The 27,492-nt window shown below is 62.3% G+C and overlaps 2 protein-coding genes across 4 annotated transcripts; both read right to left on the bottom strand.

Annotated features, from left to right (window-relative positions):
• Positions 1–649: 649 nt before the first annotated feature.
• LOC116231721 (prominin-1-A-like) lies at positions 650–10,225 on the bottom strand. The gene is made up of 25 exons (XM_031597674.2): positions 8,094–10,225; positions 7,763–7,900; positions 7,212–7,273; positions 6,910–7,115; positions 6,453–6,573; positions 5,799–5,862; positions 5,488–5,577; positions 5,122–5,312; positions 4,969–5,040; positions 4,762–4,825; positions 4,465–4,624; positions 4,231–4,383; positions 4,025–4,148; positions 3,815–3,906; positions 3,602–3,686; positions 3,370–3,513; positions 3,155–3,226; positions 2,936–3,025; positions 2,790–2,843; positions 2,493–2,573; positions 2,149–2,217; positions 1,973–2,062; positions 1,786–1,898; positions 1,450–1,467; positions 650–1,178 (listed from the first exon to the last, which is right to left on the bottom strand). Exons 2-25 carry the CDS (start codon positions 7,890–7,892, stop codon positions 1,127–1,129), a joined length of 2,397 nt encoding a protein of 798 aa, XP_031453534.2. The 5' UTR covers positions 7,893–7,900; positions 8,094–10,225; the 3' UTR covers positions 650–1,126.
• A 75-nt stretch (positions 10,226–10,300) lies between these two features.
• On the bottom strand, positions 10,301–27,349 carry LDB1 (LIM domain binding 1). 3 transcript variants are annotated; one of them, XM_031597640.2, is made up of 11 exons: positions 27,220–27,349; positions 14,310–14,412; positions 13,756–13,800; positions 13,486–13,561; positions 13,222–13,324; positions 12,829–13,001; positions 12,370–12,492; positions 12,148–12,231; positions 11,846–11,969; positions 11,583–11,731; positions 10,301–11,253 (listed from the first exon to the last, which is right to left on the bottom strand). In XM_031597640.2, exons 1-11 carry the CDS (start codon positions 27,242–27,244, stop codon positions 11,023–11,025), a joined length of 1,236 nt encoding a protein of 411 aa, XP_031453500.1. In that variant the 5' UTR covers positions 27,245–27,349; the 3' UTR covers positions 10,301–11,022. The 3 variants fall into 3 exon arrangements, with proteins under 3 accessions (XP_031453500.1, XP_031453501.1, XP_090001509.1); XM_031597641.2 differs by having other exon boundaries at positions 11,589–11,731; XM_090145383.1 differs by lacking the exon at positions 27,220–27,349 and adding an exon at positions 18,645–18,692.
• Between the last annotated feature and the right edge of the window lie 143 nt (positions 27,350–27,492).

The raw sequence follows: 27,492 nt of genomic DNA, 5'->3' as shown, positions 1-27,492 counted from the left end.
GCCTCTCTAAGATCAGAAGCAAAAGGGTAAAGCAGATGAACGTAGCAGAGTGTAAGCTGGCCTGCTCCAGTTCATCGCTCCCTCCGATAAGGCTTGGACTTTGCATTGAAGGAAATGAGTCACGCTGTGCATGTATGCCTCCCAGCCCAGCCTTTGGAACAGTCCCAGAGCTTCAGCCAAGGAGCAGCACAGCAGCCAGCACACGCTCAGCCCATAACAACATGCAGCTCCTGAGGAGCTCCAGGGGATAGGCAGGGGTGGGCACCAGCACATGGGGGCCTCCACCCAGTCCCCCTCCAGGAGGAAACCTTCACCCTGGGGAGCACCAGAATCGCCAAGGATCAGGGCACTGACCTGCAGCCTCTTGCACCAAGCAGCTCCTGATCTGCAGCGCTCAGGGAAGGTCCTGAACCATGCTAGGACAGCACCTAGCCCTGCTGACAGTGGTCCTCAGGAGGCAGCCCGTTTGGTCCCGTGACTGGCTCAGGCTCCAGGCTGAGCTCCTGCCGTTGGCAGGCAGGGGCTCACTTGCAATCAAGAGCCCTCTAAGCACAGCCCCAGCTTGCACCAGCAGCAGGGAAACAACTGCCCCAGATCCCCTCTTTGCACACCTGACCGTAATGGAAGGGTCAGGGAGAAAAGTGTATAGAACTACCCCATAACTGGGACATGAAATCACCTCATTTATTGTTTTATACCCAAAATCACAGCACTGGAGAGTTGGGCTCCCTGCACAAATAAATACTCACATTGATTATGGAGTGACAGGCTTGGGTAAGAAGGTTCCCCTCAGCCAGCAGCATCTGCCTGTGCACACAAAGCAGGGGGGGTCCTGGCCCAGTCCCACACCACAGCATGGCTGCAACGAGCCGTGGGGGAGATGCTCTGCTACTCCTCCTCTTCCCTGCCACCTCCCCCAGGTGATGAGGGGTAGCAAAGCCCCACCTGGGGCAGTGCAAGGGGCACACATCCTTCTCCTGCAGGCTGTCTCCCAGCTGCAGCACATCACCACTTATTGGGAAGTGGGGAGAGGGCTCCCAGCCTGTTCCCAGTGCTAAGGGAGAAGATGCAGCAGACAGAGCTGTCGTGTTCAGTGTCCTTAGTGCCTGTGCTGTGTTGATGGAGGCTAATGCCTTGTAGCTGGCCGGGGGATTTTGTACAGGTTGAATGCAGGTCCTCTGCAAAATCAAGGGTGCCTGTGTCACGCACAGCCACAGAGGGCAGCAGGGGACAGCCAAGAATGCCACGGGAAGGCAGAATGCCATCCCTCTCATGCCCAGCACCCCAAAGGAGGAGGGGGGAATGTGGTAAAGGGACCCCAAAACAGCATTACTGCACAGGTCCCACCCTGCTGCCTGCACCCTCCTCAGCTTGTGCTTTCCAGGTTCCTCTCCTTGTCCCCCATGCCACAGGATTTACCCCAAGTAGGGACCCAGCACTGCTACTTACATCTCCACAGCTTCTTTCCTAGGGGGAAGGAAAAAGAGGGGATCACGTCAGTGAGACTGAGGGGCTTCTTGAGGGCCCAGCCCAGCATAACGCTGCAGGATGGGGCCCTTCCAGGGCACACAAGGAAGGTGTGGAGGCTGTAGGGTTTGACAGTCCCTCCATTCCAGCCACCTCATCTGGGCACAGTGTAGGGGCTCCTGCAGCCCATGGAGTTTTTCTATTCCTGAGCATCGCTGCTCCAGCAGCACACAGCTCCTTTGGCCCCATTGCAGTTCCACCAAGGGGTGGTTTGCAGAGCAGACCCCAGACCAGCACCACGGCAGGGCAGATCCTCACCTGTAGTCGTCATCGATGTCCATGCGGCGGTAGAACTTGGCAAGTCGCACGGCCAGGATGATGCTGGGTAGCAGGAACACAGTGCACCAGCCCAGGCTGAACCAGAAGGTGTTCTGGGAGCAAGGAATAGTCAGCAGCCACCCCATCAGCATCATCTTCCATCCTACGTTTGTGTCACCCCTCTCACCATAGAGTCCAAGATGTGGTCACAGGCGATGGCCTCCACGTTATCCAGGCTCTGGGCTATGGGCTTGCAGCGTGCCACATCCATCCTCAGCTGTGGATACAACTGGGGCAGGTCATGCTGGGGTCTCCCCAGCTCTGCCCCTCATCCCTGTGCCTGGCTGGGTCAGGCTCACTCACACTGCTCTTGGCCCAGGTGATGTAGGTCTCAAAGAAATCCAGCAGCTCCTCTAGAAAGGCCCATGTCTCCTGTGGGGGGGCAGGCAGAGAGAGGGGATGCTGTACTCCCCCAGCCCACACCGTGCTCCACATCCCCTCCATGCCAGGATCAGAGCCAAAATGCCACCTCAATCTGGCAGCAAAGGGTCTGCAAGATGCCCCCAGACCCCTTGCCAGAAGTGGGGGCATGTGGGGGCACAGGGGACCCCTGGGCACTATGTGGTATCCCTGTCAGGTGGGGTCTCAGTGGGACCAACCCAGTCACATCCCCCCACGTGTCCCACAGCAGGGCAAAGTAAGCTCACATTCTTGATAATGTTCCCCATCTCCCTCCCCAGGAACTCCTCTGTGGCGCTGGCTTTGTCCAACGTGGAGTTTGTCTGTGCCTGAGACAAAAGGAGCTGTCAGCAGCACGATGGGGGGAGCAGGGTCTCTGCATCTCCCCAACCCCATGCAGCAGCAGTCCCTGAGATGCAGCATCTCTGAGCTGCCATACCAGTAGGGCATCTCCATGCCCCATTAACAGCCCCGATGTGCCCCAAGCTGTGGGTTAGCCCCATAACTGGGAGTGTAGGAGCAGGGTTGCCCCATGTGTGGCTCACCTCGAGCTGAGCAGCCCGGCTCTGCACCAACTGGATGTTCTCCTTCAGGGTTTTCTGGGGGTGGTGGAGAGAGAAACAGAGACATGTACCCTATGGCTCACTCTGACCCCCCAGCAGGGCCCCTTCCCCTTCCCAGTATCACTCACCAGCGGCCCTGAGAAGTTGCTGTTCAGCTCCCTGTCCAGCTCCCGCAGCTCAGCAGCATCTGCCTTCAGGTCCCCCTGCACATCTGCACCCTGCAGGAGAGGCTCTCAGCAGTGCCCACCAGATAACAGAGGGACCCCACTGCCAGCCCTTGCCTGCTCTGGGGCATAAGGGGCTCCTCAGCCAGGGGACACCCCTCAGCCCTGGGGACAGGGTCTCACCGCGTTGTCCGCCAGCTGCTCCAGCTCTGTGGCCAGCTCCTGCAGGCTGCCCATCGTGACGCCCTGATCCAGCTGGGAAAGGGACAGTGTTGAGGTGGGGTGGTGTTGAGGACAACAGTAGGGCTGCACCCCATCCCCCTGGGGCATAATGGAGTCGGGACCCCATAGCAGAGGGGACAGCACCCGGACCCCCCATCCTGACCGCAGCCCCACACCTGCTGCAGGGTGTGGGTGAAGTTGGGAGGCTGTGCATCACGGCAGGCATTCAGCAGCAGCTCCCGCTGGCTCTCGTTCAGCACAGAGATGGGGGTCAGGGTGATATTCAGCTTCTGGAAAGCCGCTGAGATCTCTCCTGTGTACTGCAGGGTGAGGGGAGCCGTGAGGAGAGGCGTGACACAGTGCCAGCCCCATGTACCCACCTGTGTTGTGTCCCCCCTTGGCACTCACCTGGCTGATGTTCAGGAGCTCATCCAGGGACACCCTCTGGTCCAGGCGCAGCGTCTGCCATAGGGCAGCATCTTGCTGGCACTGTCTGGGGGATTGGGCACAGGGCTGGGATCGAGCTGGGTGCACCCCCAGGGCATGTCCTTACCCAGGGAACACCTCGCTCCTTCCCTGCACACAACCCCAGGACAAGCTCCCAGCCATAGTTGTGCCCACCTGTAGATCTGCGAGAAGGTGATGGTGCCACTCTCGTCACCCAGCACCTCTGAAAGGTTGAAGCCGGGGATGAGGCCAGGGGTATCCACAAGCTGGGTTCCAGGGAAATAATGGAGCAACCAGTCATGGTGCAGGGTGGGAGATGGGAGACCAAGGAGAGCCCCCAAAGCTGTCCCAACCCTGGGTGAAGGCAGAGGAGGGGGAGCCCACCTGGAAGAGCTGCTGGCTGCGCCAGGACTCACAGACCAGCATGTAGATGTTCCCCCCCAGGAAGAAGGTGAGCAGCACCAGCAGCATCAGCAGCCAAGAGAAGATGAAGCTGAAGCCCACCCCTCTGCAGGACAGAGCTCCATCAGCACTAGGAGTGTGCAGCCTGCACACCCCCATGCACATCCCTGCCTGGGAGCCTCACTCACGCCATGAAGAAGTTCCCTCCAGTGTTGGAGAGGCAGCTGCGCTGAGTGGGCAATGTGCTCTCCTTGTGCCCCAGCGGCCCCAGCAGCAGCCCACAGGTGTTGCACAGGACTACCAGCAGCACCATACAGCACAGCAGGGCACACACACTCCACCTGGGGCAGGACGATGGGGACAGTTTGGGCTGAGAGCCCAAGAAGGCGGACTGTCCAAGGTAGATGGAGCAGCCCCCCTACCTGATGCTATCCAGGTCAGTGACAGTCTTCTGGTTGTCCCCCAGCACAGCACTGGTTTGGTTCACCAGGTTCCCAGCTCTCTCTTCCATGTTCTGCAGTGGCAGCTGGTCCTGCATGCTGCGAATCTCCTGCCTGATGTGGCCCAGCTGCTCCTGAGTCCCTGAGGACATGTGGACAGGGATGGGTCGCTGATGGAGCTGCCACCCACACCCTGCTCTTCCAGGTCAGCGGGTACCCAAGGAGAGGATGGGATTCTTGGTCCCCATGGCCAAGCATCAGCACGGTGGCCCTACTTACGTGTCACCACGTCCTGGGACTGCTCTTGCACCTTTCTGGGGGCCTGCTCCAGAACGCTGATCACCTGCACAGGGACAGCATCCAGCTCCCGACCCCCTCCCAGCCGTCCATAGATAGCATGGGACTTATACACTCCACCAGCCTCAGGCACCCACCCCGCTCTTCCCTCCATGCAGCCCTTCACACTCCCCCAACACACCCCCTCACCTCCAAATCCCCCTCTATGCCACTGTCCAGCACATCCCACAGCGCCTCCAGCTGCCGCTCCACACCAGGCACCTGCAGGCACAGCTCGGGGTGAGGGGGCTGCAGGCGGGGCAGGGAGGTGGGAGGGGACACCCACAGCCCCCCAGCACTCACCATGCTATAGTTGGCCACGAAGGCCACACCATTGGGTGAGGTGGTGCTGCAGGGCTGCCCACAGCGCTGCAAGGTGCTCTCAATGCGTGCCCGCAGCGTGCCCAGCTGCCCATCATAGGTGCCCTGCAGTTCCTCCAGGTGCCAGCGGGTGCTGTTGATGGTGCCAAAGGCGGACGCCAGTGTTTCCATTGCTGGGGAGGCAGCAAAGGACATCCAGGAATCCACCCCAAAGTGCCAGCGTTCCACCCAGACTGGGGATGGGCAGGCACATCCCTCCCCAGAGGCCACATATGCCCCCAGCCCAGCCCTCAGCCTTCATATCCTCCTGGTGCCCCCCACGCATCCTCAGAGTCACTGGGACATCACCTCCCAAAAGGCTCTGCAGGGATCCCAGCGCCTCGTCTGTGCTGCTCCTGATGCTGGAAGCAATCCTGCCGCCGAGGAGGGGCCCAATGTCTGCGGAGGTGGAGGGGGGGGGTCAATGTAGGACCCCCCTTAGACTGCACTGAGTTTGCAGGGGAGCTGCTGGAAGCACTGCCCTTACCCCAAACCTCAACCCACAGCAACATGCTGGAGTCTGGGCAACTGCGCCATGCTATCCCAGCATCCCCAGCCACCTCCATCCCCAAATCCCCCCCACAGCAGCAGGAGGTGCCCCCATCACCATGTGCGCTCACTCTGCAGGCTGTCATTGGTGTTGCCCAACGGGACATTGCTGCTGTCAATGACGAAGCTGACTTGCTGCAGGGGCAGAGATCACAGAATCACAGAATGGCCAGGGTTGGAAGGGACCTCAAGGATCATGAATCTCCAACCCCCTGCCACATGCAGGGCCACCAACCTCCACGTTTAATACTAGACCAGGCTGCCCAGGGCCCCATCCAATGTGGCCTTGAACACCTCCAGGGATGGGGCATCCACAACCTCTCTGGGCAGCCTGTTTCAGCACCTCACCACTCACATAGTAAAGAACTTCCCCCTGACATCCAACCTAAATCTTCCCTCCCTCAACTTAAAACCATTTCCCCTTGTCCTGCTGTTATCTATCCTTTCAAAGAGTTGATTCCCCTCCTGTTTGTAGGCTCCCATTAGGTACTGAAGGCTGCAATGAGGTCACCCCACAGCCTTCTTTTCTCCAGCCCAGCTCCCTCAGCCTGTCTTCGTAGGGGAGGTGCTCCAGTCTCCTGATCATCTTCGTAGCCCTCCTCTGGACCCTCTCCAACAGCTCTGTCCTTCTTGTACAGTGTGGGGTGGGGACTCCTTGGAGACCCCTCCCACCCTCAGCCCCAGGGCTGCCCTCCCCTCGTGCCCCGCTCGGGATGCAGGCGTGCCTGGGGGATGGAGAGCAGGTAGGAGCGGAGGTCGTGCACGGTGCTGTTGATGTTGGGGAAGGTGCTGCTCACGGATTGCGAGAAGCGGATGTTGCTGATGAAGGCGCACACATCGCCGGCCCTATAGGAAAAAGGCGGTGGGGTCAGCGGGAGGAGCACCGAACCGACGTCCTCTCCCGGACCCTCCAAACGCAGGTGCAGAACGCACTGCTGAGCACCTCAATGAGGGACCCGGCTGGACGTGCAGCGGACGCGCCCCGCGCCCTACCCCGCCCCTCCCGCTGCGGGGAGACTGAGGCACGCGGAGCCCCGCTGCGAGGCTGCCGGGAAGGGCTCTGCCCCACGGGCCCGCTCCCCACCGCCACCGCTTCCTCTCCTTTGTCCCTCCGCGCTGGAGCCGCTCCCGCAAAGAACGGCAGCTTCCTGGCGAGGCCTTCCCGGCCGCCGCGGCACTCACAGCACGAGCGCCGACACCAGCAGCACGGCGCTGTACAGCACCCGGCGTCGGCTGCGCATCCGCCCGTCCTGCTTCTGGGACATGCGTCCCCCGCAGCGCCCGCAGCAGCGGCAGCAGCAGAAGCAGCATCCCGCCAGCGGCACCGCGACGGCGAAGAGCAGCCCGATGGCGATGCACACCAGGAAGCCCAGCTCGTAACGCAGCAGCTGTGAAAGGGAGAAAGACGGCACGAGGCTGGCGCCCCCGGTCTGCGCGGACCCCGCGGGGTGGGATGGGGCTCTGCACCCCGGCTGCACGCTCACCTCCTCCTTCTGCTCGTCGTTCACCACCTCGCCCTGCGTCTGTGCCAGATCCGCTATCAGCTCTGGGGGACGGGGAGCAGAAACGGTCGTGAGCGGGCAACCTCCCTTACCCCAGCCCTAACTTCGACCTCGGCCCTAACTCAACCCTAATCTGGCTTTGGGACTCCCAGCGCCACCCAAGTGCCGCGGATCTGGGCAGCACATGCCCGGCACCTTTTCCCTTCGGGCCGTCTCTCCCCAGCTGTGGCACCGCACAGCCGTTTGGCACCCAGGGAAAGCATCATCACACCCAAACTCTCTGTTTTGGAGGCTCTGGGGGGATGCTCTGACATCACCCTGGCAGTGTGCACGTGACACCTGGGATGGAGATAAAGCATTCTGCGTGGACGGGGGCAAAGTTCCCCTCCACGCTGTTCGCTCCACTTCCAGGTCCTGCCCTACCTTCTCCTGCGGACCTATTATGGGCTGCCTCTGTGCCACGTGACACGATGTGAGACCCTCCTGACCCCACCACAGATGACTCGGGCGGCCCTGGGACCCCCAGCACGCACCCAAGGGGAGACCGTGGGGCTGCACCAGGCGCAGGAAGCCGTGCACCATGCGGACCAGCCCCGGCGTGCTGCTGCTCGGCTCCTCGAGGCCGGGGCCGTACACGGGCTGCGAGATGTTCCCCAGCTCCATGGTGGCACCTGAGCAGAGAGGGGACAAGGAGGTGGCACAGCTACACGTCGCGCCCTGCCACCCATCCCCGAGCGGGAAACGTGGGGGAAAAATCCCATATCCCACAGCCTGGGGTTGGGATATGGGAGAGGTGGGGGCAGCTGGGTGTGCCCAGGGGGAAGCGAAGGATCTCAGGGGGACAGGTGGGGACGAAGCACTTACCGCGTCCTGCGGTGCTCCGCCGCACAGCTAACGCCCGGCTCTGCGGGCTCTGCGGCTCCTTTCAGTTTCAGCCCAGTGACTGAAAAGCTGTGCGCTGGCAAATGCATCGCCCCACCCTATCCCGGCCACCGCCTGGCTCCCGGCCATCCCGTGTCTGGGTCAGGGCCACCAGCAGCAGCAGCGCGTCCCAAGCGCGATCCCACGGGACTCCCGGAGCTTCCCACGCCCGCTGCCCATCCCAACGCCCCACATCTGCCTCTCCCAGAGCCCCCATCACCTTCCCGGCCCCACATCCCGCATGAGCTGTCGCCGTTGGTGCCTTGCTCTGGGACAGGTGCCGGGGAGCACCTGTACGGCACGGACCTGAGCTGTACCCCTATGCCTTTTTCCCCCTGCCCCACTGCAGCTCTCGGTGCCGTGGGTGAGAGGCAGCTTGGTGGCTCCCCTCCTGCCCACCCCCCTAGTGCTGGATGCCCGCAGTTCCCTCTAGCAAAGCAAAGGGTCCTGGGACAGGAAAGAATGCAATACCCCAAGGAAGAAAAAACAGGGAAAAACTGCACAAACTTGGCTCGTGCAGCGTAGGGGCTGACATGGGACTCCCCCGAGGTTTTGAGACAGATTTTTTTCCGGTTGCTTTACCCTTTATCCCAGGGTGTGGAGGCACACGGAGCTCAGCCTCTTCCTGCTGCGGACTCCCTGTGTAGGAACATTCCTAAGCTGTTTCCTGGTGCTCCTGGCTGAGGGGAGAATGGCTGAAGCACCCCTCCGGTGCAGCTGCCCAGGAGCTGAAACCTCGAGGGCCTGGGGACGCACCCTGGCACCAGCACTGGCACCCCCAGGCCCTGGGCTCAGAAATAAGCGCTCAGGACAGCCTCAAACCGAAAAATCATTTTATTGGTACCATACATGACTCATAAATGGCACAAACTATGGAGGAGGGGGAAGGAAGGGGGGCAAAAGAAAAAAAAAAAAAAGAAAAAGGCATTTCAGCGTGCCCGGGGAGGGGGTGGGCAGCGAGGGGGCACATCACCACTCTGTGGGAACCCCAGCACCCATCGTACCTATCTGCAAAGCAGAACCCCCCCTGCTGCCGTGGGAGCCTCCCCCAGGATCCTACGCTTGGGGGCAGAGGTCTGCAGGACTGAGACCTCAGCCCCCAGGAAGTGGGTGTCAGCATGGGACCCCACCCCACTGTGTGCTGGGACTTGGGATCAGGCCAGGCCTGACCCAAGGGTCTCAGGCACTGTCTCCCAGTCCCACAGAAGGGCTGGGGGGACATGGGGTCCCCCCCCATGCCAGCCACCCCCAATCTGGGTGAGACGTGGGCTGCACCCAGAACCTCTATGCTCACAGGGCAGCCCCTGACAGGGGCTCACAGGCTGTTGCTCCCCCCAGCATGGTGCTAGGAGGGTGCTGGCAGAGAGAGCAGAGTGCAGACCCCCCCAAGCCATTCCCTTGCACACTCACTCTCAGCACTCACACACACACTCTTGCACATGTGCACCCAGCACAGCCCCATCCACCCTGCGGGGCAGCACCCGCTGCACTCCCGACCTGGGGACATACCAGGGGGGCATACATGCAGCCAGACCCCCAGCTCGCTCCACAGTGCCCTACTGAGGATGCAGGGGGGGCAGTGAACACACACACGCCCTCCCCCTCGCCTTCAATCTTCACCTTGGAAGAAGCCTTGGAAGGAAATTATTTTTTTTCCTTTTTTTTTTTTTTTAAACCAAAAAAGAAAAAAAATCCCAAAAAAATTATTATTATTCTCATTGTTTCCCCTAACATCAATGGAGGCACCTGCTCTAGTGATAACACATTGAAAGAACAGTATCGTACACACTGTCTACAGCGCGGAAATGTACAAGCACGAGGTACACGAACCGGGGGGGAGGGAGGGGAGGGAAGGAGCAGGGACAACAGCACACAAGATTTACATGGAGGAGGGAGGCGGGGGGCTGCCCCCCACCCCCTGGAGGGATTAGAAAGGAAGTCTGCAAAGTCTCTCCTTGGTTTGAAGCTCTCTGAACTGGATATAAAACGAGACTCCCAAGAGAAGAAGCCTGTACAAAAGTCAGGACAGGGTGAGAGCGCTCAGGGCAGGGAGGGGGGCACTGGCCAGGGAAGGGGGGGGGGGGGCAAGAGGGGGCTTGTCCCATATTTTTTTTTTTAAACTTACAATTTTAATAATATTATTAAAAAAAAAAAAAAAAAAAAACAGACAAAAGTAGGAGGTACCGGGAGCCGGAGGTCACCAAGGGACTCCGGGTGGAGACATGGGGGCTGCTGGCCTTGGACCCCCCAAACCCCAAAGCTCCCTCCCTGCTGGGCGCTTTCTATGTACACAGTCCCCAGCAGGGCCCTGCTGGGGGGAGGGGGAACGAGGGGATGGAGGCCAAGTGGGGGGCAGGAGAGTGGGGAATGCCCGCTGACCGACCCCCGACACCACAGCAGCGGGGGCTTTGTCCTTGGCCAGCCCCACCAGCCCCAGGCTGGGCTGGAGGCACGCGCACGTGGAGATGCGCACACAGCAAACACCGCCGTCAGACCCAAGAGGGGAGAGGAGGAGGAAGGCTGGACCTCACCGCAGGGGTCTGCAGCCCCGCCGCGCCCCGTTCAGCAGGCAGGGGCTGGGCACGGCAGGAGGGGACATGTGAGGCTCTCCAGGGATGAAGAAGCAGGGAGGAGGAAGAGGGAGAAGGGGGAATAACGAAGCTACGGCCCCGGCATCCGCCCCTGCCCTGGGTCTGGGGGCAGCAGGCGCGGGGGGAGCGGGGAGGCGGCGGCAGGCGCGTGCCCCCGGCCGTGGGTCTCGCCGTGGCGCGGTGCCGATCCGCCCCAGTACCTCGCCGCTTCCCAGTCACTCTCCGTTGCAAATGTACAGGTAGATCGGTTGGGACTGAGTCCGCGGGGGGACGCGGGGCCGTTACTGCGACGCCTGCGACGTGGGGTTCTCTGACTTGCTCTCCTGGCTGGAGGGCGGTTTGCTGTTCCAGGGGCTGTTGGCCCCCAGCGCGGGCGAGTTGTTGAAGCTGTCCTCGTCGTCGATGCCATTGGCGGCGTCGAACTGCGTGTTCTCCAGCCGAGTGATGAGCCGCTCGTCCTCGTCCCCAAACTCCCCCCCCATCAGCGTGGGCTCGCCTACCACCATCACATCCTGAAAGGGGAAACGGTCCCGAAACATAATCGAGGTGGGGGGAGCCCCGGCCGCCAAACCCCCCCCTCCCAGCACCGCAGCCCCTTCCTCAGCTTCAGGGTTGCCTCCTCGCCTCTGTCCCTGGGCTGCTAATCACACTCTGCAAGGGCTGAGGCAGAACAGGTGGAGGGAGGGGAGACCTGGGGCTGCCCCCTGCTCTCCCCATCACCAGGAGAGGGCTGGAGGGCTTGGACAAGCACCCCTGCGAATATCCCTTAGCCACTTCCTGCGGCTGGGAACCCACCCCTCCATCCCGGGGAAGGAAGAGAGAATGGAAACGGGATGCTTACAGGTACCTGACTGGACAGAGCGAAGGTGCTGGCGGGGCTCTTCTTCTTGCTGTTGCTGTTGTTGGTGTTTCCACCGCCGGAGCTCATCGTGCTGCCCCCTGACATCTTCCTTTTCCGGCGCTTGCTGGGCTGCTGCCGTGCCGGCTCCGCTGGGCCGAGAGGAAGAGGCAGTTGGTCAGCCTCAGCTGAGTGCTCCCCAACCCCTCTGCCAGCACCACCTCCTCCCACCCACACCATGCAGCCCGGCAGGCAGCAGCACTCACCAGGCGGCGCGACCATCCGCTGCCACTTCTGGAACAGGCAGGTCTTGAGGCAGTCCCGGGGACTGAGGCTGTAGGTCTTGTGCCGTGACATGAGCTCCTGCATTGGTTCTAGGATTACACAGAGCTGGGGGAGCAGACAGACATGAGGTTAGACACTGCCAAAGCCAAGAGCCCGTGTTGCGGTGACCCAAGCCTCGTGCAGAGCTCACAGGCTCCAGCACACTTGCTGCCCCACTGTTGTGCATTATCTGCCCCTCTTCCAGACCCTCGTACACAGCCCACTCTGCTCCTGGCACACGTACTCGGAGGTAGTTGAGTGTGGAGTTTGAGAGCCCACAGCGGGTGATGTTCTTGGATAACTGGTCCAGCATCTGGGGGTCCTGTGCCTAGGGGTGAGAGGGACAGCGCTCAGCTGGGGATTGTCCCCGTGCCCCATCCTGTAATGGGGCGTGGGGGAGCCCCGCTTGCGCGGCAGGGAGAGGAACTCAGCAGCCCTGTCTCACAATGGGAGGAGCTGTACTCACATGCATGGCAAGGATGCTGCGGGGGATGAGCTCTCGATGCTGGCGGATGCTGAAATGCCACGTCTTTATCCTCATCATGTCATCAAACATGAACTCCAGGTAGAGCCGCCCCTCCACGCACACCTGGGCAGGGCACAGGGTCAGGCACACACTGCCACCCTGCTCCCCCAGCCCAGAACCCTGAGAACCCATCGCTCCTGCACACCAGGACACACTTCCCTTAGCTTGGGACTGCCTGGCATGGGTCTCTGCACAAAGCAAACCCAGGAGCCTGCACAGACAGGGGACCTATGCCCAAAGGATGCTGCAGGGCAGGCTATCTTTACAGTGTGGTGCTCCATCAGCACAGCTCCATCAGCTCAGCACAGAGCCATGGAAATCAGTGCCCATCCCTCACTTCATGCCACCGCTGCCACTGTGAGCGTCTGTCAGACTGAGACATGTGAGGGCTGGAGGTACCTGGGTGAACATGGGCTTGCCATGCTGAGTGACCATGGTGCACTGGTCGCAGTCCAGAGAGACAAAGTTGTTGTGGAAGGACTCCTTGGGGTGCTTGAGCACGTAGTAGAGCTCTGTGGCCCCTCCTTCAAAGATGCTGCGGAAGTAACGGGGTATCAGAGTCCGGCCAATTGCTGGAGTGGGAAAAGAGGAAAATAACATCAGTAAAACTGGCTCATCCAGGTGTGCATGTGAATAAGGTCCCCATGGCTGTAGGCAACTGGGCTCCAATCCCTTGCTCATGCCTACCCATGCAGCCCCATCGTAAGGCAATGCCTCTGGAAAGCGGTACTTGAGCTCAAGCTCTGGGGACCCCAGGGCCAGCCCTTGCCCCACCACTCTGCTGCCACTTACTGTATCTCTTTGGTCCATCCTCCAAGCAGAAAGTGATTGTTAGCATGGCATCGTCCTCGAAGAACTCCGTGGTGAAGGCATCCCACCACAGATTGTCACATTCCTGGGAACAGCAGAGATGCTGGGTTAGGGGACAGGAAACAGGCAGCCCTATGTTCAGCCCTTGGAGGACTGCATTCAGCTAAGCACCCAGAGAAGAGGTTGCACCCCCCATCACCAGCCACCCCTCCCACTCGCTTCCCAGCTCGGCCCCTGGCTCCCCACCTCTGTCCAGTTCTGCAGCCGCTTGTTGAGCTCAAATATCCTGTAGTCAGTCTGATTGCCATACGGCGTGTGCCTCCTGCCAGGGAGCAGAGAACACGTAGTCAGAGCAGGGAGCAGCCGCAGCGTGGGGCATGGGGATGGGGATGCAAGCATGAGGACATATGGCCCCCGCAGGCCAGCAACGTGTCATACTCATCGTCCCCTGGCACTGACCCCAAACCAGAATGGGGCAGGCTCTCTGCTCCTTCCCTGCCAGCCCCTCACACTTACCCAATGCCAGGCTCCAGGTATGTAGGTGGGTACATGGGAGTAGGTCTGTGGGAGAAAAGCAACATAGCTGGGTCAGCAATGGCCAAGATCCTCATCCCTGCACTCCACAGCCCCCATCCCCCCTTCCCTTCTGCCAGCAGAAAGCAGTCAGGATGCTGGTGTCTGACAGCCCCACAGGGTTACCTGCACTTCAGAACTGAGCTGTTTCCCAGCCCCAGGGGCCCACCTTGCAGCTCCCAGGAGCCATGTCCTGCTCCCCCCAGGGTTGGTGCCAGGAACAGGGAATGTGGCAGAGGCTGGGACTGTCCCCTGTCCTGCATCATCCCGGGAGACTGGCCTGGCAATGGGATTGGTCCCATAGTGCTGGATAACTGGGGCTCCCTTGATCCCAAATGTAACCCTTTCTTCACCTATCAATACCAGCTCCAATCCCATCTCTTGCCTTGTGCTAATTGAGTTAGCACAAGACGTGCTGCAGTCTCACTACAGCTCTGGGGATCCAAGAGACCAGAGAACCCCAAGCCTCACCGATCCCTCCCCAGCCCCCAGCTCACCCCACATCTCGATCCAGCATGGTGCCTGGATGGAATGGGGGGAAGGCGTTGCCGTTCGGGGGCTCCTTTGGCGAGTACAGCTTGAATGACTTAGAGGAACAGCCTGCAGAGAGAGGGAGAACACAGGTCAGTCAGAGGCACCAACAGCAGCAGCACAGAGGCACCTCATCCCTGCTACCAGGAGGAAAAAGGGGAGATGAGGGGCCAGCACTGCTGGGGTGCCTTGACCTGTACCAGAGCAGCCAAGCCCCCAACAGCACAGTCCCATCCCCAATGCCAGTCAGACCCACTGGTGCACAGAGTTTGTCAGTTCACAGTCAGATCTCAGTGCCCCGGGGGTGGTGCAGCTGGCGTGCCAGGGAGCGGCTGTGCCCTACCCCCCCACCCCCCAGCCCTTCCGTGCAGCTCCTAATCCCACCGACCTGACCCGAGAATCACACGGGATCTTTTCGCTGACCTTTCTATCGCCATGGAGACGGGTGAATAATCACCCGGCCGGCGGGTCCCCAGGCAGCCACCATCTGCCACTCAGGCAGGCCAGCGGTCACCAGGTTTGAGATGCAAGGCAATGCCACAAACCGGTCCCACCGCACCCTGCTGCCCCTCTCGCCCCTTAAAGTAACCCGGGGGCGGCAGGGGGCTCCCACGCTGCCACCCCCCTGGGCTCCCCGCAGCACCCCGGCACACCCACAGCTGACAGGACGCGGCATGCCGGGCCGGATGATGCCGAGACACGCGGTGGGAGCAGCCGCTCCCCGCAGCCGGGCGGGCTGCCAGGCAGCACTGGCTCTACCGGCTCAGCTGGCCCCGCCGCTATGGGGGATCCCCGGCGGTGCTGCAGCAAAGTGGGCGCGGGGTGCACTGCTGCCTGTGGGTGTGCGGGGAGAGATCCACTGCCATGGGATGGGAGCGGGCACAAGAAAGGAGAAGAACATAAGGATTAAAGAAAGCGCCGCCCCCAGCGCTGGGAGTTGAGACAGCCAGCTTTGGACCGGTAAGGGACGCCCCATGCACACGGCAGGTCTGGAGGAGTCAGTGCAACTCATCACGCAGGAGCACACTGCTCCTCACCCCCTCCCACTGCAGTGGGGGAAGCAGGGCAGGGCTGCCCGCCTCTATGGCATAGATACAAGTTTTGTCACCAAGGTCAGTACCAATGCCGGGGAATTCCTGCTTTCATCCTGGTCAAGTTGTGCCCTATGGAAATCAGAATTCAGCTGAAGCTGAGCTGGAAATGCAGCGCTTTCCTCTCCTTGCTGCTGTTAAATAACACGGAGTCAAAGCATGCTCAATGCACAAGAGATTTTCCCAAGGTGTTTGAGATGCATCAGTTCACCCCACAGAGAGTGCATCGGTTACCACAACCTCAGGAGAAAGGAAAACCAAACTTGAACCGTCAGCTCTCATCTTCCAATGCTTTGCTTTTATGCCCCCGAGGGCTCTGCGTCCCTCAGCCCTGCATGGACAAATACCCTCTGTGATCACAGGATGGTCTCACAGAGTTGTAGGATCCTCCCCACCATCTGCTTGGGGTAGGATGCGGGGACAACCACAGTTCCCACCTGGGGCTCCCCAGTCAGATGTCATATCAATGCGTCCTGGGAGCCAAGCACCAGCGTGCCCCAGTGAGGCTGCCTTCATCCTCCTTTCTCTTATTTGGAGGGGATGGAGTGCAGCCAGCTGCAGGCAGCCATTGTTGGACACAACACCCTGGACAGCTTCCCCAGGTGATCTGCAGTGACAGCTCCGCATGGGTGTCACCACGTTCCTTGGCCCCAGAGGAGGGACACACATCCCAGCACCACCAGCAGCCCAGTGCCCACTGTCACACACAGCACTGCTTTGCATCTGCGGGGCCGCAACTCAGGAGGATGGCACCTGGCCACAGAAGTGATGTGAGCTGCAGCCTGATGGAACGGCGCTGCAGGAGATGGGTAGGGCAGGGAACAGAGGTGACGGCCCACCAGCCTCCCCGCTGCCTGCCAGCCCCGGGAAGGGAGGGCAGGGAAAAGCTGCTGCAGCCCCGCAGCCAAGGATGGCTGTCAGCCCCACGTGGCGCATGGAGATCCGGCATCCCGGGATGCACCGCTCTGTTCTGCTCCGCTCGCTGCCGGCCACGGTGAGGAGCAACGAGTGCTGCACGCTGGGACGCGTAGTCTCCAGGGAATGGGCTGCAAAGCAGGGTTGGACCACGTGCCCTCACCCCCCCTGGTCCATAGGGGCTTACCCGCATCACAGCAGTTTGCACAGTGCCGCCAGCCCAGGTCTCAGGTTAAAGCAAACAGAAACAGCCCACGCCGTGACCTCAGAGAAAAAGCTTTTGGTTGCTGCACTTGCACAGCTTCGCATGTGTTGACACCAGGGTCAGGGCATGGGATAACTGCAGCACTCAGGATCTCTGTGGCCTGATGCTGGGCTGCTCACCGTCCTCAGCACACAGATTCGGGGCCAGGGGCAGTTTGTTATGGGCAGCAGCCCCCAGGTATGCCCAGCACTCAGGGCCAGGTGATGCCTCCCAGAGCTGCTGCCTGCTCTTGGATCTGCCAACAGCATCAGTGCAAAGCACAGTGGGGACAGAGGAGCCCAAGTCTCCTAAGAGCCAACATACCCTGCCCAGCACAGACTGAGCTCCAGCACAAAGGTCCAAAGCCAAGGAGCAGTGGGTTTGGCCACACACATCTGCCTGGTGCTGCAGAGCTCCCAAACCAAAAATGAAGCACTGTAGAACCACCTCTACCTGTGCTGCGCAGCCCAAGGCAAGCCCTCTCACCCTGGCATCCCCAGCTGCAATACCAGTCTGCCTCAAACCACAGCACACCTCGCTGCCACCAGTGTCACAACCCACATGTGTGAGCTTGCAGTGCCATCAGCACCCACAGCCCCTGTACTCTGGGTCACTGGAGGACAGCAGCTTTCCTAAGGAGTGCTGCTGCTGCTCCGTGGCCATGGCCGGACCCCTGTGCAGCCCTTGGGCTCGTGCCAGGGTGCTCAGAGCCCCGCCAGGGTGTGTGCCTGGCACAGAGCAGGCAGTGCTGGGCAGAAGGGTCTGGAGGAAAAGCTGGAACAGAACACCAGGGGAGAGCTGAAGTCGGTGGTGCTAGGATTTGGGGATTTCTACAGCATCATGAGGGCAAAGACCAAACTCCTTCCTCTGTTAGCGACAACCACAAGGAGAACACTCCAAAGTCCAAGCCTTTAAGGAACGAAGACCTCCCTGAATTCACCACAACTCACAGCAAACAGTGGGAGCTGACACTCAGCCAGCTTTGGAGGAGCTGCTACAAAACCAGTGGGACAAAGCGCTGGGGAACACAGCAAGTCACCCCGGCAATCAGCACCGGAGGATTCTGCACCTGCAGCAGGTGTCCTGCCAAGTACTGCCAGAAGCCCATTCCGAAACCCCTGGAACGGGAACAACCGTCAGTGCCACATCCTGGCTGTGCAGCCCAGCCCTGAGGCAGCACCTAGGGCTTTTCTTTGCCGAACTCACCGCCCTGCAGTTTGTACCCAGGCTCTGATAAGTCAATGTGGGGCTGCCGTGGTGGGGCTGGGAGCTCAGGGTGTGCAGCCCAATGCTGTACTACGAGTGCTTATCTCATCATCCCCAGGACCGCTGGAGGTCAGAGCACGGCTGAGGTCAGGGCACCCTGCCACGGGATGGTCGGGGCCGTAGAGGAACCCCCCAAACACAGCCCCATAATGAGCAGCCAGGCAGGGAGCGCTGCTGCCCACTCCCCAAAAGCACCCCCCAGCCCCAAGGGCTTTGTCTATCAGCCACTCGCACGTCTGTACCCCCCACATCCCTGAGCTCTTGCAGGGAGATGGACGGCCCCAATGCTTTGCGCCCCTCCCGTGCTTCGCTCCCTTCTGTCAGACCCCCGGAGCCGCAGGAGGGGATGAAGTTGCAGCGGGAGGTGACAGCGGGCGCGGGAGCACCGGGAGGGCACGGGGCAGCTGTCGGGGGGCTCGGCCGAGGGCTGGAGCCGGGGGGAGAACAAAGGGAGCTGCGGGGCACGGCGGGGGGCTGGGGGCGAGAGGGGGAGCGAAGAGGAGGAGGTAGGGGCGATAGGAAAGGGAGCTGGAGGGGGAAGGCAGAGCCGGGTGGGCCGGCGGGAAGGGGGCCGGGCCGGGCCGGGCCGAGCGGGGCCGGCGCCTCCGCTCACAACTTTGCGGGCGGGACCCGGCCCTCCCTTCCGCCACCGGGGCCGAACCGAGAGAGAGAGAGAGACAGAGAAGGGGGAGGGAGGGAAGGGGGGGGGAACGGGGACGGGAAACTTCCCGGTGGCGGCAGGCCGGGCCGAACCGAGCCGGGCCGGGCCGAACCGAGCGACTCACGGCGGGCGGCGGCGGCGCTGGGGCGGGGGTCGGAGCGCGGCGTTGGCGGCGGCGCTGGGGCGGGCGGCGGGGCGGCGGGCCGCCATGGGGGCGGCGGCGGGGCGGGGCGGGGCGGGGCGCGGGGCGCTTCCTTTGTCTGCGCCGCGCCGACCCACAATGGCTGCGGCGGCGGCGCGCCCGCTGCCGGCCGTCCGTCCGTCCGTCTGTCCGCCCGCCCGGGGCACCGCGCCGCCCGCACAAAAGGGCCGCGGGGCTGGGCTGGACGGGACGGGCCCGCCGGCACCGAAGGGAAAAGTTCGGTGCCGCGCAGCCCCGCGCCGGGCTGCCGGAACCTCCCGAGTGCCTCTGCACGGCCCTCCGTGCAGCTGTGCCTACCTACGTACCGACACACACACCTCTTATACAGCCCTCTGTGCGCGCGTACGGACACCTCTGTGCATCTACACCTACCTACACACACCTCCACGCAGCCACAGCCGTACCTACGTACACACCTCTCTACGCTCCGCTGTACAGCTACACCGATCTATATGCCCTGTACACCTACACGTCTACCTATATGCACACCTGCGTACGCCCCTCTGTACTCCTACACCTACCTACAGCCACCCCCGTGCACCCACACCTGTGCACATACCACACCTTAACACCTAAATACACACCTACGTGTACGCTTCCACACAGTGCTGCACACACCTATACCAGCATAGACACATCTGTATGCACCAATACACACTGCACAAATGCTTATCTATACAATCATCTGTGTGCCCGTATCTATATACATACACACCTACACACACTCGTCTGCACATCCACACCTGCATGCACACACAGCTGTACATCCCTGTATCTCTACATACACACCTATATACAGCCATCCATACTCCTGCACAAGGAGGAGCATCCATTCAACACACACCAAAATGCTTTATAACCCACATAGCACGGAATCACAGAACATCTCACGTCGGAAGGCACACCAGGACCTCTGAGTCCAACCCCTGGCTCTTCACAAATGCCCAAACCCTACACCTGAGAGCACTGCCCACGCAGAGCGAGGCATGGGGTCACTTTCTGCTGGAAGGCCACCACACAACAACGCCTTTGACTGCCATCCCAGCCACCTCCAAGCCAGGAGGAGCAACCGCCAGCGTCAAACAGGCGTTTTGCTGTTTGCTGCTCCAGTCCCCACCGGCATAGCTGAGCAGAGCAGGGCAGGGCAGGCATCCCACAGCACGGGGAGCTGCCAGTCCCAATCCGAGCACAGTTCCTGGGGCTCTGAGCACAGCCCAGCACTGAGCTTGACACCAGCTGGAAAGTATTTCTTTCCCTGGGAAAGCTGCAATAAAAGTATACTTTTCTCTAGTTTGCTTTGATTTTTTTTTTCTTTGAAGTTTTTCAGAATTTCTCTTGCTTGAACTACTTTCCCTTTTCCCTCAGTTTTAGGCCTCCATGCAGCCAGCTCTGGGGGGAGCTCAGCACTGGGCCCGCAACAGGCACACACATGCACACATCCATGCAGCTCGCCCCATGCACACTTGCACACGTGCTCACGGGCCAGCACGCACATGCACACCCGCTGGCACAGCTCAGACACGTCTGCATACACACCTTGGGCACGCACACCCTCCTACGGCCCTTCCCTGCCCTGAAGCTGCAGGGTGACGTAGGCCCAGGCCTCAGGGATGCACGATGCATGCACAGCTACCAGTGCAAAACCCTACATGAATGGCACTCTGCCCCAACTGCAGCTGTGTCCGTAAGGATCAGAGAGTGGCACCCATGGGTGCATGGCCCCACAGCCAACACCCCCTGAGCAGTACTGGGACCGAGCAGCCCACCAGGACCGCTCACGTGTCCCTGCTCGGCTCTGACGACAGCGCTGGCCCGGTCCACGTGGCTGCAGCAGCCCCAGCTGTTTATGGTTATAGCCGAGTTAATAATTAAAGAGATGCTGGATGGAGAGCAGAAGGGCTGGGATGCAGCTGGGGAGCGCAGTGCGTGTGGTGGTGATGGCGGGGGAGCCCCTTCCCTGCAATGTGCTCCCACCCGCGGAGCGAGCGGCTGATGGGAAGAGCATGGCGGGGACAGGCAGGGGTGCTCCCCACCATAAATCTTACCCCCTTCATGTGGAAATCTGCTCTTCCTCCCTGCCTCTCCAGGGGGGAATTCTCTCGGCTGGATCATCGGGGTGCCTGGGGCAGGTGGGCCCCTCTTTCTCTCTGGAGAAGGCTCAGCTCCATCATCGCTCCCCCGGAGAGCCTGGGGGAGGCTGGGAGCTCAGCAATGAGTCATGCTGGGCAGGCGGCAGATCCTGGGGGCTCCCAGGATTAACCCTTCCAAAACAAAACCATCTCCAGACACCAAGACGCATGAGGAAAGCCCAGATAGTGAGATGCACAGGAGGAGCTGGTGAGCAGAGCAAGGCAGGGAGCTACAGGCTCACACTCTGAGCATCCTGTAGGGAGTGGAGCGAAAGAGCTAGATGTGATCACACCCTGCAAAACAACCCAGGTGATGGAAAGCCATCTCTACCCCTGCAGCACACCTTGCTCACAGGAAGGACGTGGCCAGGAGCTCAGCCTTGCCCCAGCACTGGGCTTGCACCCTCGTGGGCTTTGTGGCCACCCACAGCAGCCTGCCCTGGCCCCTCTGGCAGCAGCCCGGGGAGAGCCTGCCAGCTCTGCAGGGTTTATGACTCCAGACGCTCCAGGTGGATTCTCTCATGTTACAAGAATGGTTCGTTTTACAGTCAGTTTCCTGGCCTGGGGCTGGTCCCCACAGCCTGGCTGGGTTGGATCTTGTGCAGAACGGTGATGGAGTGGCTAAGCTGAGAGAAGGGGGCACACAGCAGTGCCAAAGGGCAGTGGAAATCCTTTCCAAAGGAGCTGCTCCCCATCCATATGAACTGCTGAAAAGGTGAAATCAGCCACCTTCTAAATCCACATTCTTCAAAGATAAGCAAGGGGGCTGGGACCCCCCATACCCACCCATGGGGGTCATCAGTGGGGAGGATGCTGGAAACCCCCCAGGATAGTACACGTGGGGCATCTCACAGCACCATAGCTGCACGTGGTGTGTTACCAGCAGGTAACTCTACCAGCAGAGCCCATTCCTTCCCCTCACCCCCCGTGCAGCGCTGCTGAGCTCTCCGAAGCAGCTCTCCGAATATAGCAGCATCAAATAGCTCTATCAATAATGCATCGCTTCTGCTTCCTCTCGCTGCTGTGTTTTTGTTGCTAACATGTGTGTCCTTCCTGTTAACAGCTGCCTCTGCTCTGCCAGCTAGGCCAAACAGGGACACAGCCAATGCTGGATGGGGATGGCAGCTCCCACTCCCTGCAGCTCTGGGTCAGGCACCAGCCAACCCCATTCCAGGCATGGCACAGGGCAGCTTGCTGCTGCTCCAAGCCTCCTGCAGCGTGCAAACCAACGGCATGCACAGCGCTGCTGCACACACGGTGCTGCTGCACACTGTGCTCTCCAGGGCACTTGGCACAGAAGTGGGAGGATACATCCCCCTCCTCCTGCCATGCCTTTGTGCAGGCACAACTCTCCTTGGCACCGTTTCATCCCAAATACCCAACAGAGGGCTCCAGCCAGCGGCTCAGCCCCATGGTGTCTATGCTACCATTCCCTGGGTGCTCCCGCTACCATGCTCCTGCACACGGCTGCCCCAGGGCTGAGCCACGGACCAGTCAGTGCATGCCAGCCTGTGTGCCCGGGCTTGCCCCATGCCTGGCGGAGCGGCGTGCTGCGAGCTGCTCGCACTGGCAGGGAGGCAGGAGCTGGGGCAGGCACCGGCAGCGCTCTGCAGGAGCCCCTGGGCTGTGCGCAATGCTGGCGGGCATCTCCCCAAATGAAGATGTGTGCCACGGGGTCCTGAGCTGGGGGTTGAGCACTGGGCTCCGGGAAGGGGGCTCACACCTCGCTGTCCCCCAAGCAGCCAGCATCCCGGCACGGCTCCACCTGGACTTCACTGCAGAAACCTGGCTCTGCTCCCAGCGCAAGCCCCGCGGCGCCGAGGAGGGGCCCAGGGCCGGCGGCTGCTGCAGAAAGCAGGGGCCCCTGCTCACCCACTGCACGTGGGGCTCCTGCACCAGAGACCCCCGGGACCTACAATGGGGTAGGGTGTTATCTCTACCCCACAAGCAGGGTGGGGCTAGAGCAGAGCAGGGGCTGGCATCTGTGGCACGGGAGATTACTCCCTGGTCTAACGTTTGTGTTTGTCCTGCAAGCAACCTGCTTAGGAAGGATGGGGACAAATGGCAGCAGAGAGCCACATGTGAGGGCTCCTGTGGGATGTTGTCTATCCTGGTGCCTGCTGGCATGGTGGGATGGAGCACAGTGCTCCTGCAGGTACCCGTGCCCACGGCAGGTGTCCTGGCACACAGCAGCATCCACGCCTGCGTGGTTAGGTGTGCATAGCCCACGTGCAATCATATTCCCACATCACAGTGAGCATGCTGTTCCCCAACTAAAAAACCATCAGCAGTACTTTTGTCCACCCCAGAGCCCCATTCCAGTTCTGGGGGTAACAGCCACCCTCCCTGCTCCAGGTGGGGTCAGCAGCAGGCTCACCACCCCACCAGTTCCACAACGCCCTCCCCCTCCAGCAACAGCAGGAAACCACAGCTCAGCCCTGCAGGCTGCCTGATAACGGTCGCCTGGCCCCAGCCTGCCTCCCCAGGGGCCGGCCAGGGGGCACCCAGCACACTGCTCCCAACACCCACCACCACTCCCTGCTCCTCACTCCACCAGCAAGATTTGCAGTTCCAGACGGAGAGAGCAAAAGGATGCGCCCAAACCACGTGCAAAGGAGGCCCCCAGCACCATGCACATGCGTGCGTCCTCGTGTGCAAGCAACACGGATGTGGCCAAGGGAATCCCACAGCAAAGGCAAGAAGGTGGCATGAAGTCGAGACAGGAAAGTGAGCTGGAGGTGCAGGGGACAGGCAGGGGATGCTGGTGCAGTAGCTCAGTGTTCCTGCCCTGCCCAGGGCATTCAGGCCCAGCACCGCAGCACCTCATGTGCTCGGGAGCCAGGCACTGCCCCGGGGGCCCATCCTGCTGCCAGCACCCCCTCACCCCCCTGGGGCTGCCCCCAACATATCGGCTTTCAGAGCAGCTCCGTGCTGGCACAGGAGGAACAGACAATACCATTTCTGGAATAAACTCGGAGCGCGGCCGACAGGCACCCAGCACTGGGCTGGCTGGTTAACCCATCACAGCTTTCCCCAACAAACCAGAGCTGGCAGCAGGGTGAGCTCACACGGGTGCAGAGGAGCCGTGCCACGTGCCTGCAGAGAGCCCTAGGCCCCAATTTACCATCCTAATAAGCAGATCCCGAGGTGAGCATGGGGCAGCTGCTAACTCCCCCTGCTCTCTCCAGCCCCAAGAGGGTGGGACGGCACACACAGCATCCATCAGGTGGAGGGGTAGATGCCATCTCCCATCCCATCTCCCATCACCAGCAAGGTGAAAACAAAAGATGCACAGACTCTGCCCCACAGCTCTATCAGTTTGTGGCAGGGTGGGGAGAGCAGCGACAGCATGCCTCTCCCTTGCAGTTACTACCACTTGGCATAGGTGCCAGAACACAGGGGCTGCACTGATGGCCTTGGCTACGGGGTCCCACCAAGGGTAGTTTCTTCCATTGCTCAGCAGCATTTGCAGGCAGCGACATGGCTCATGGAGCTGGGAGCAGAGCCCTGGGGGCTTTCAAAGGGCAGCAGGAGGGACAGGCCGCATTTGCAGTCCAGATTTCAAAGCATCTGGAGCCTTTGCCGCAGGGCAGAAGGGCTCAGCCTCATGCAGGATGAGACCTGAGGAATTATGCAGGAATTAGGGCAAGGGGCCAGGGGCAGCAGGACTCCTACAACCTTGGGTGTACCTGGGGGTGCTGTGGTCCCCACACTGGAGCTGCAGCACATGGGCTCTGGCTGTCGGCGCTCAGCCTGCACTCTGCCATCCCTTCCTCAAGCATCTGTCACAGGAGGCTCGCAGCATGGCTCAGCTCGGTAGGAGGGAGGAACCCCCAGACAGGGACACCGCTGTCCTCCCCCTGTCCACACAACCCACCCCAGGACACGCTGCCTGCACCAGACACACCCCACCAGGGCTGCCAAACCTCACACCCCAGGGCCCAAAGCCCCGCAGGGCTCCGTGCAAGCCGGCACAGCGATGGGCAGTATTGCTCAGGGCTCTGCTGCCAGCCCGGGGCTCTGTTCCCAGCTCAGCAAACCCGCTGCCCGCTGACCTTGGGCAAGCCGCTTCCCCGCTGCGAGAGGCCGCAGCCAGGCCTGCAGGGAGGGGAGCTGGGAGCCCCGCACAGGGCACAGCAGGGCTGCGTGGGAGGAGGGAGCAGGCCTCGCTCTCTGCTCCCCTTCCCCGAGGGCCCCACGGCACGAGCACTGTTACTATGGCAGAAAACATCACCATCATTTCTTCTCGTTATTTGTTGTTGTTGCTTGTTTTTCAAAAGCCCGCTGCACCGAGCTCCAGGTGCCGAGAGGGCTGAGTGTGGGCCCAGGATGGCAGCACAGTGCCAGGTACAGGCTCTGCACTCTGCCAGCCCAAAATGCAGCGTATTTACTGCCTGGCACTGCCCGCAAGGCCGCCCGGCACCATCCTCAGTGCACCCTCAGAGTCCCCAGCCTCCATCCTCAGGCCTGGGTCGAAGCACGAGGGCACGATGCCCCCGCAGACACGGGCAGCCCCCAGCCCTGCAGTTCGAAGGGGCACAGCCGAGGGACGCTTCGGGAGCGAAACCCCTGCCACCAGCATCTCCTAGGCAGGAAACTCCTCCAAGTTAACGCAGCCCCAAAGAGCAGCCTGGGCAGAGCGGCTCATTAAATGTTTCTGGTTGGCAGCGGGCCAGCGGCAGAGCTTGTTTTTTTTCTATATTCCGATAAACAGTCCAGGGAGGGGAGGGGGAGGGGGCGGCAGGGAGCTCTCTGGATGTGCCACCAGCCTCGGGCGGGCAGGGAGGGGACGGGGACACACACGCGTGCACGCACACACGGCATCCACACCACGCAAACGCGGAGGCGGGGGGCACGGTGACAACCAGGCCACCCCCGGGGATGCTGCAGGCCCCCCGTCGCCCACCAACATGGCGGTGACATTCCCGGTGGCACGGGGCCAGCTCCCAGGGGACGCGCCAGCGCCGTGGCCCCACGCCGAGGGGCCCGGCATTTACCCCGCGGCGCGGCCCCGGTGGGAGCGAGGGGGCTCGGGGGAGGCGGGCCGAGCCCGCCGGGTGCGCGGTGCCTGCGGGGCCGGTCGGTGCTTTAACTGTTTGGCCTGGCTGGGAGGAGGTTCACGTGACTTTCTGCTTGAGGAAGCAGCGCTCTGGCAGCTTCCAGTGGGAGATGGAGGAGGCGGTGGGGGAAGGGTCCGCCCGCCTGCATGGAAGCACGGCGGGGAGGGAGGGCAGCGGCGGGGAGGGGGAGCGGGGCGCCCCTTCTGTCCTCCCCCGGCGCGGGGGGGGACGCGGGGACGCACCGGGGGGGACGCGCGAGGGCCGCGGCCCCGGGGCCGCGCTCGCACCTTCCGCCCGGCGGTCCCCCGGGCCGAGGGGCGCTCCGCGGGACGCGGGGTCCGGCCGAGGGGACGGGGCTCTGCCAGCCCGGGCGGCACCGTCCTCACAGCAGGGCCATCAGCCAAAGAACGAGCGTCCCCGTTGCGCGCGTTCCCCACCCCCCCACGCACACGCTCCATTCCCCGTCGAACATCCTCCCGGGGACCCGGCGCCGGGCTCCGGGGCCGTCGCCACGCTCGGTTCCCGCACACGGCGTCCCCCAGCCCGCAGCCCCCCCGGCCCGCCGCCCGCCGAGCATCCCCGCAGCGCGCCAGGACCTCACCGCCTCGGCACACCCCCTTCCCAGGCCCCCAGGTCCCACCCCTCGCTCGGGGCGCACGGAGCGGGAATTCCCCTCGCCCACGGGGGGCGCCCCACGGATCTGCCTCGCGCCCCACCGCGGGGTCAGCCCTCACCGTGCCACCCGCAGCGCCCCGCCCGCAGGGCGCCAGCGCCGCGCCTCGGGGGTCCCGCGGCCGGCCCCGCGCTGCGGGATCCCGACCCCAAAGCTGCGGGGTCGCGGCCCCGTACGCAGACCTCAGCATCCGTGCCACGGGGATCCCGGCCCCGCGGCCAGACGCGAGATCCCAAACCTTCCAGCAGCCCGCGGCATCCGAGCCACAGGGCCCCCGGCCCCGCGGCCGGCCCCTTACCCAGGGGGTCCCGACGCCGCCGCTGCGGGATGCCGACCCCGTAAACAGACCTCAGCACCCGTGCCGCGGGACCCGGCCCCACAGCCGGTCCCCGTGCCGAGAGGTCTCCCCCCAAAGCACAGCTCAGCCCCGCACCCGCCCCACATCACAGAGACCCCAGACCCGGTACCGTTCCACGGGGCCGCGACCGCAGAGCCCACAGCACACGGACTCCGCACCGGCACCGTTCCACGGGGCCGCGACCCCAGGCCCCGCACCGCGCGGCCCCCCGCAGAACCCACCGCGGCCGCCCGGCCCCGCGCAGCCCCCCGGCCCGGCCCGCCCCGCCCGCACTCACCAGGGCATGCACAGCCCACTGACATCTTCACATGCCTGGCCCGGCCGGGGGTCGCTGCGCGCTGCCCGGGCCGCGGGGGTCTCGCATGGACGGCGCGCCGCGGGCTCCGGCGCGGCGGGAGGCGTGCGGCCCCGCGCGGCCCCGGGCAGGGCCACGGCCGGGGGCGGGCGCGCCAGGGACCGGAGGGGGTGCGGACGGGGCGGGGGCCGCGGCGGCGGAGCGGGAGCGGGGGCGGCTGCGCCGGCGGCGGCGGCGGCGAGCGGGCGGGAGGGC

Source organism: Phasianus colchicus, chromosome 8 (genome assembly GCF_987193195.1).
Source record: "Phasianus colchicus chromosome 8, bPhaCol1.hap1.1, whole genome shotgun sequence".
NCBI classification, from domain to species: domain Eukaryota; kingdom Metazoa; phylum Chordata; class Aves; order Galliformes; family Phasianidae; genus Phasianus; species Phasianus colchicus.
This window is presented reverse-complemented; position numbering and strand designations above follow the sequence as displayed.

What these genes read in the sequence shown, in the direction of transcription:
- LOC116231721 (XM_031597674.2), bottom strand. Translation starts at nt 7,892, where the DNA reads ATGGAGCTGGGGAACATCTCGCAGCCCGTGTACGGCCCCGGCCTCGAG. An exon ending in GCCCCACGGTCTCCCCTTGG is followed by an intron (nt 7,274 to 7,762) that starts GTGCGTGCTGGG and finishes CCCGTCCCCCAG; the next exon opens with AGCTGATAGCGGATCTGGCA. An exon ending in CTGGTGTCGGCGCTCGTGCT is followed by an intron (nt 6,574 to 6,909) that starts GTGAGTGCCGCG and finishes TTTTTCCTATAG; the next exon opens with GGCCGGCGATGTGTGCGCCT.
- LDB1 (XM_031597640.2), bottom strand. Translation starts at nt 27,244, where the DNA reads ATGTCAGTGGGCTGTGCATGCCCTG. An exon ending in GCGGATGGTCGCGCCGCCTG is followed by an intron (nt 11,732 to 11,845) that starts GTGAGTGCTGCT and finishes CTCTCGGCCCAG; the next exon opens with CGGAGCCGGCACGGCAGCAG. An exon ending in CTCTGTCCAGTCAGGTACCT is followed by an intron (nt 11,254 to 11,582) that starts GTAAGCATCCCG and finishes TTCCCCTTTCAG; the next exon opens with GATGTGATGGTGGTAGGCGA.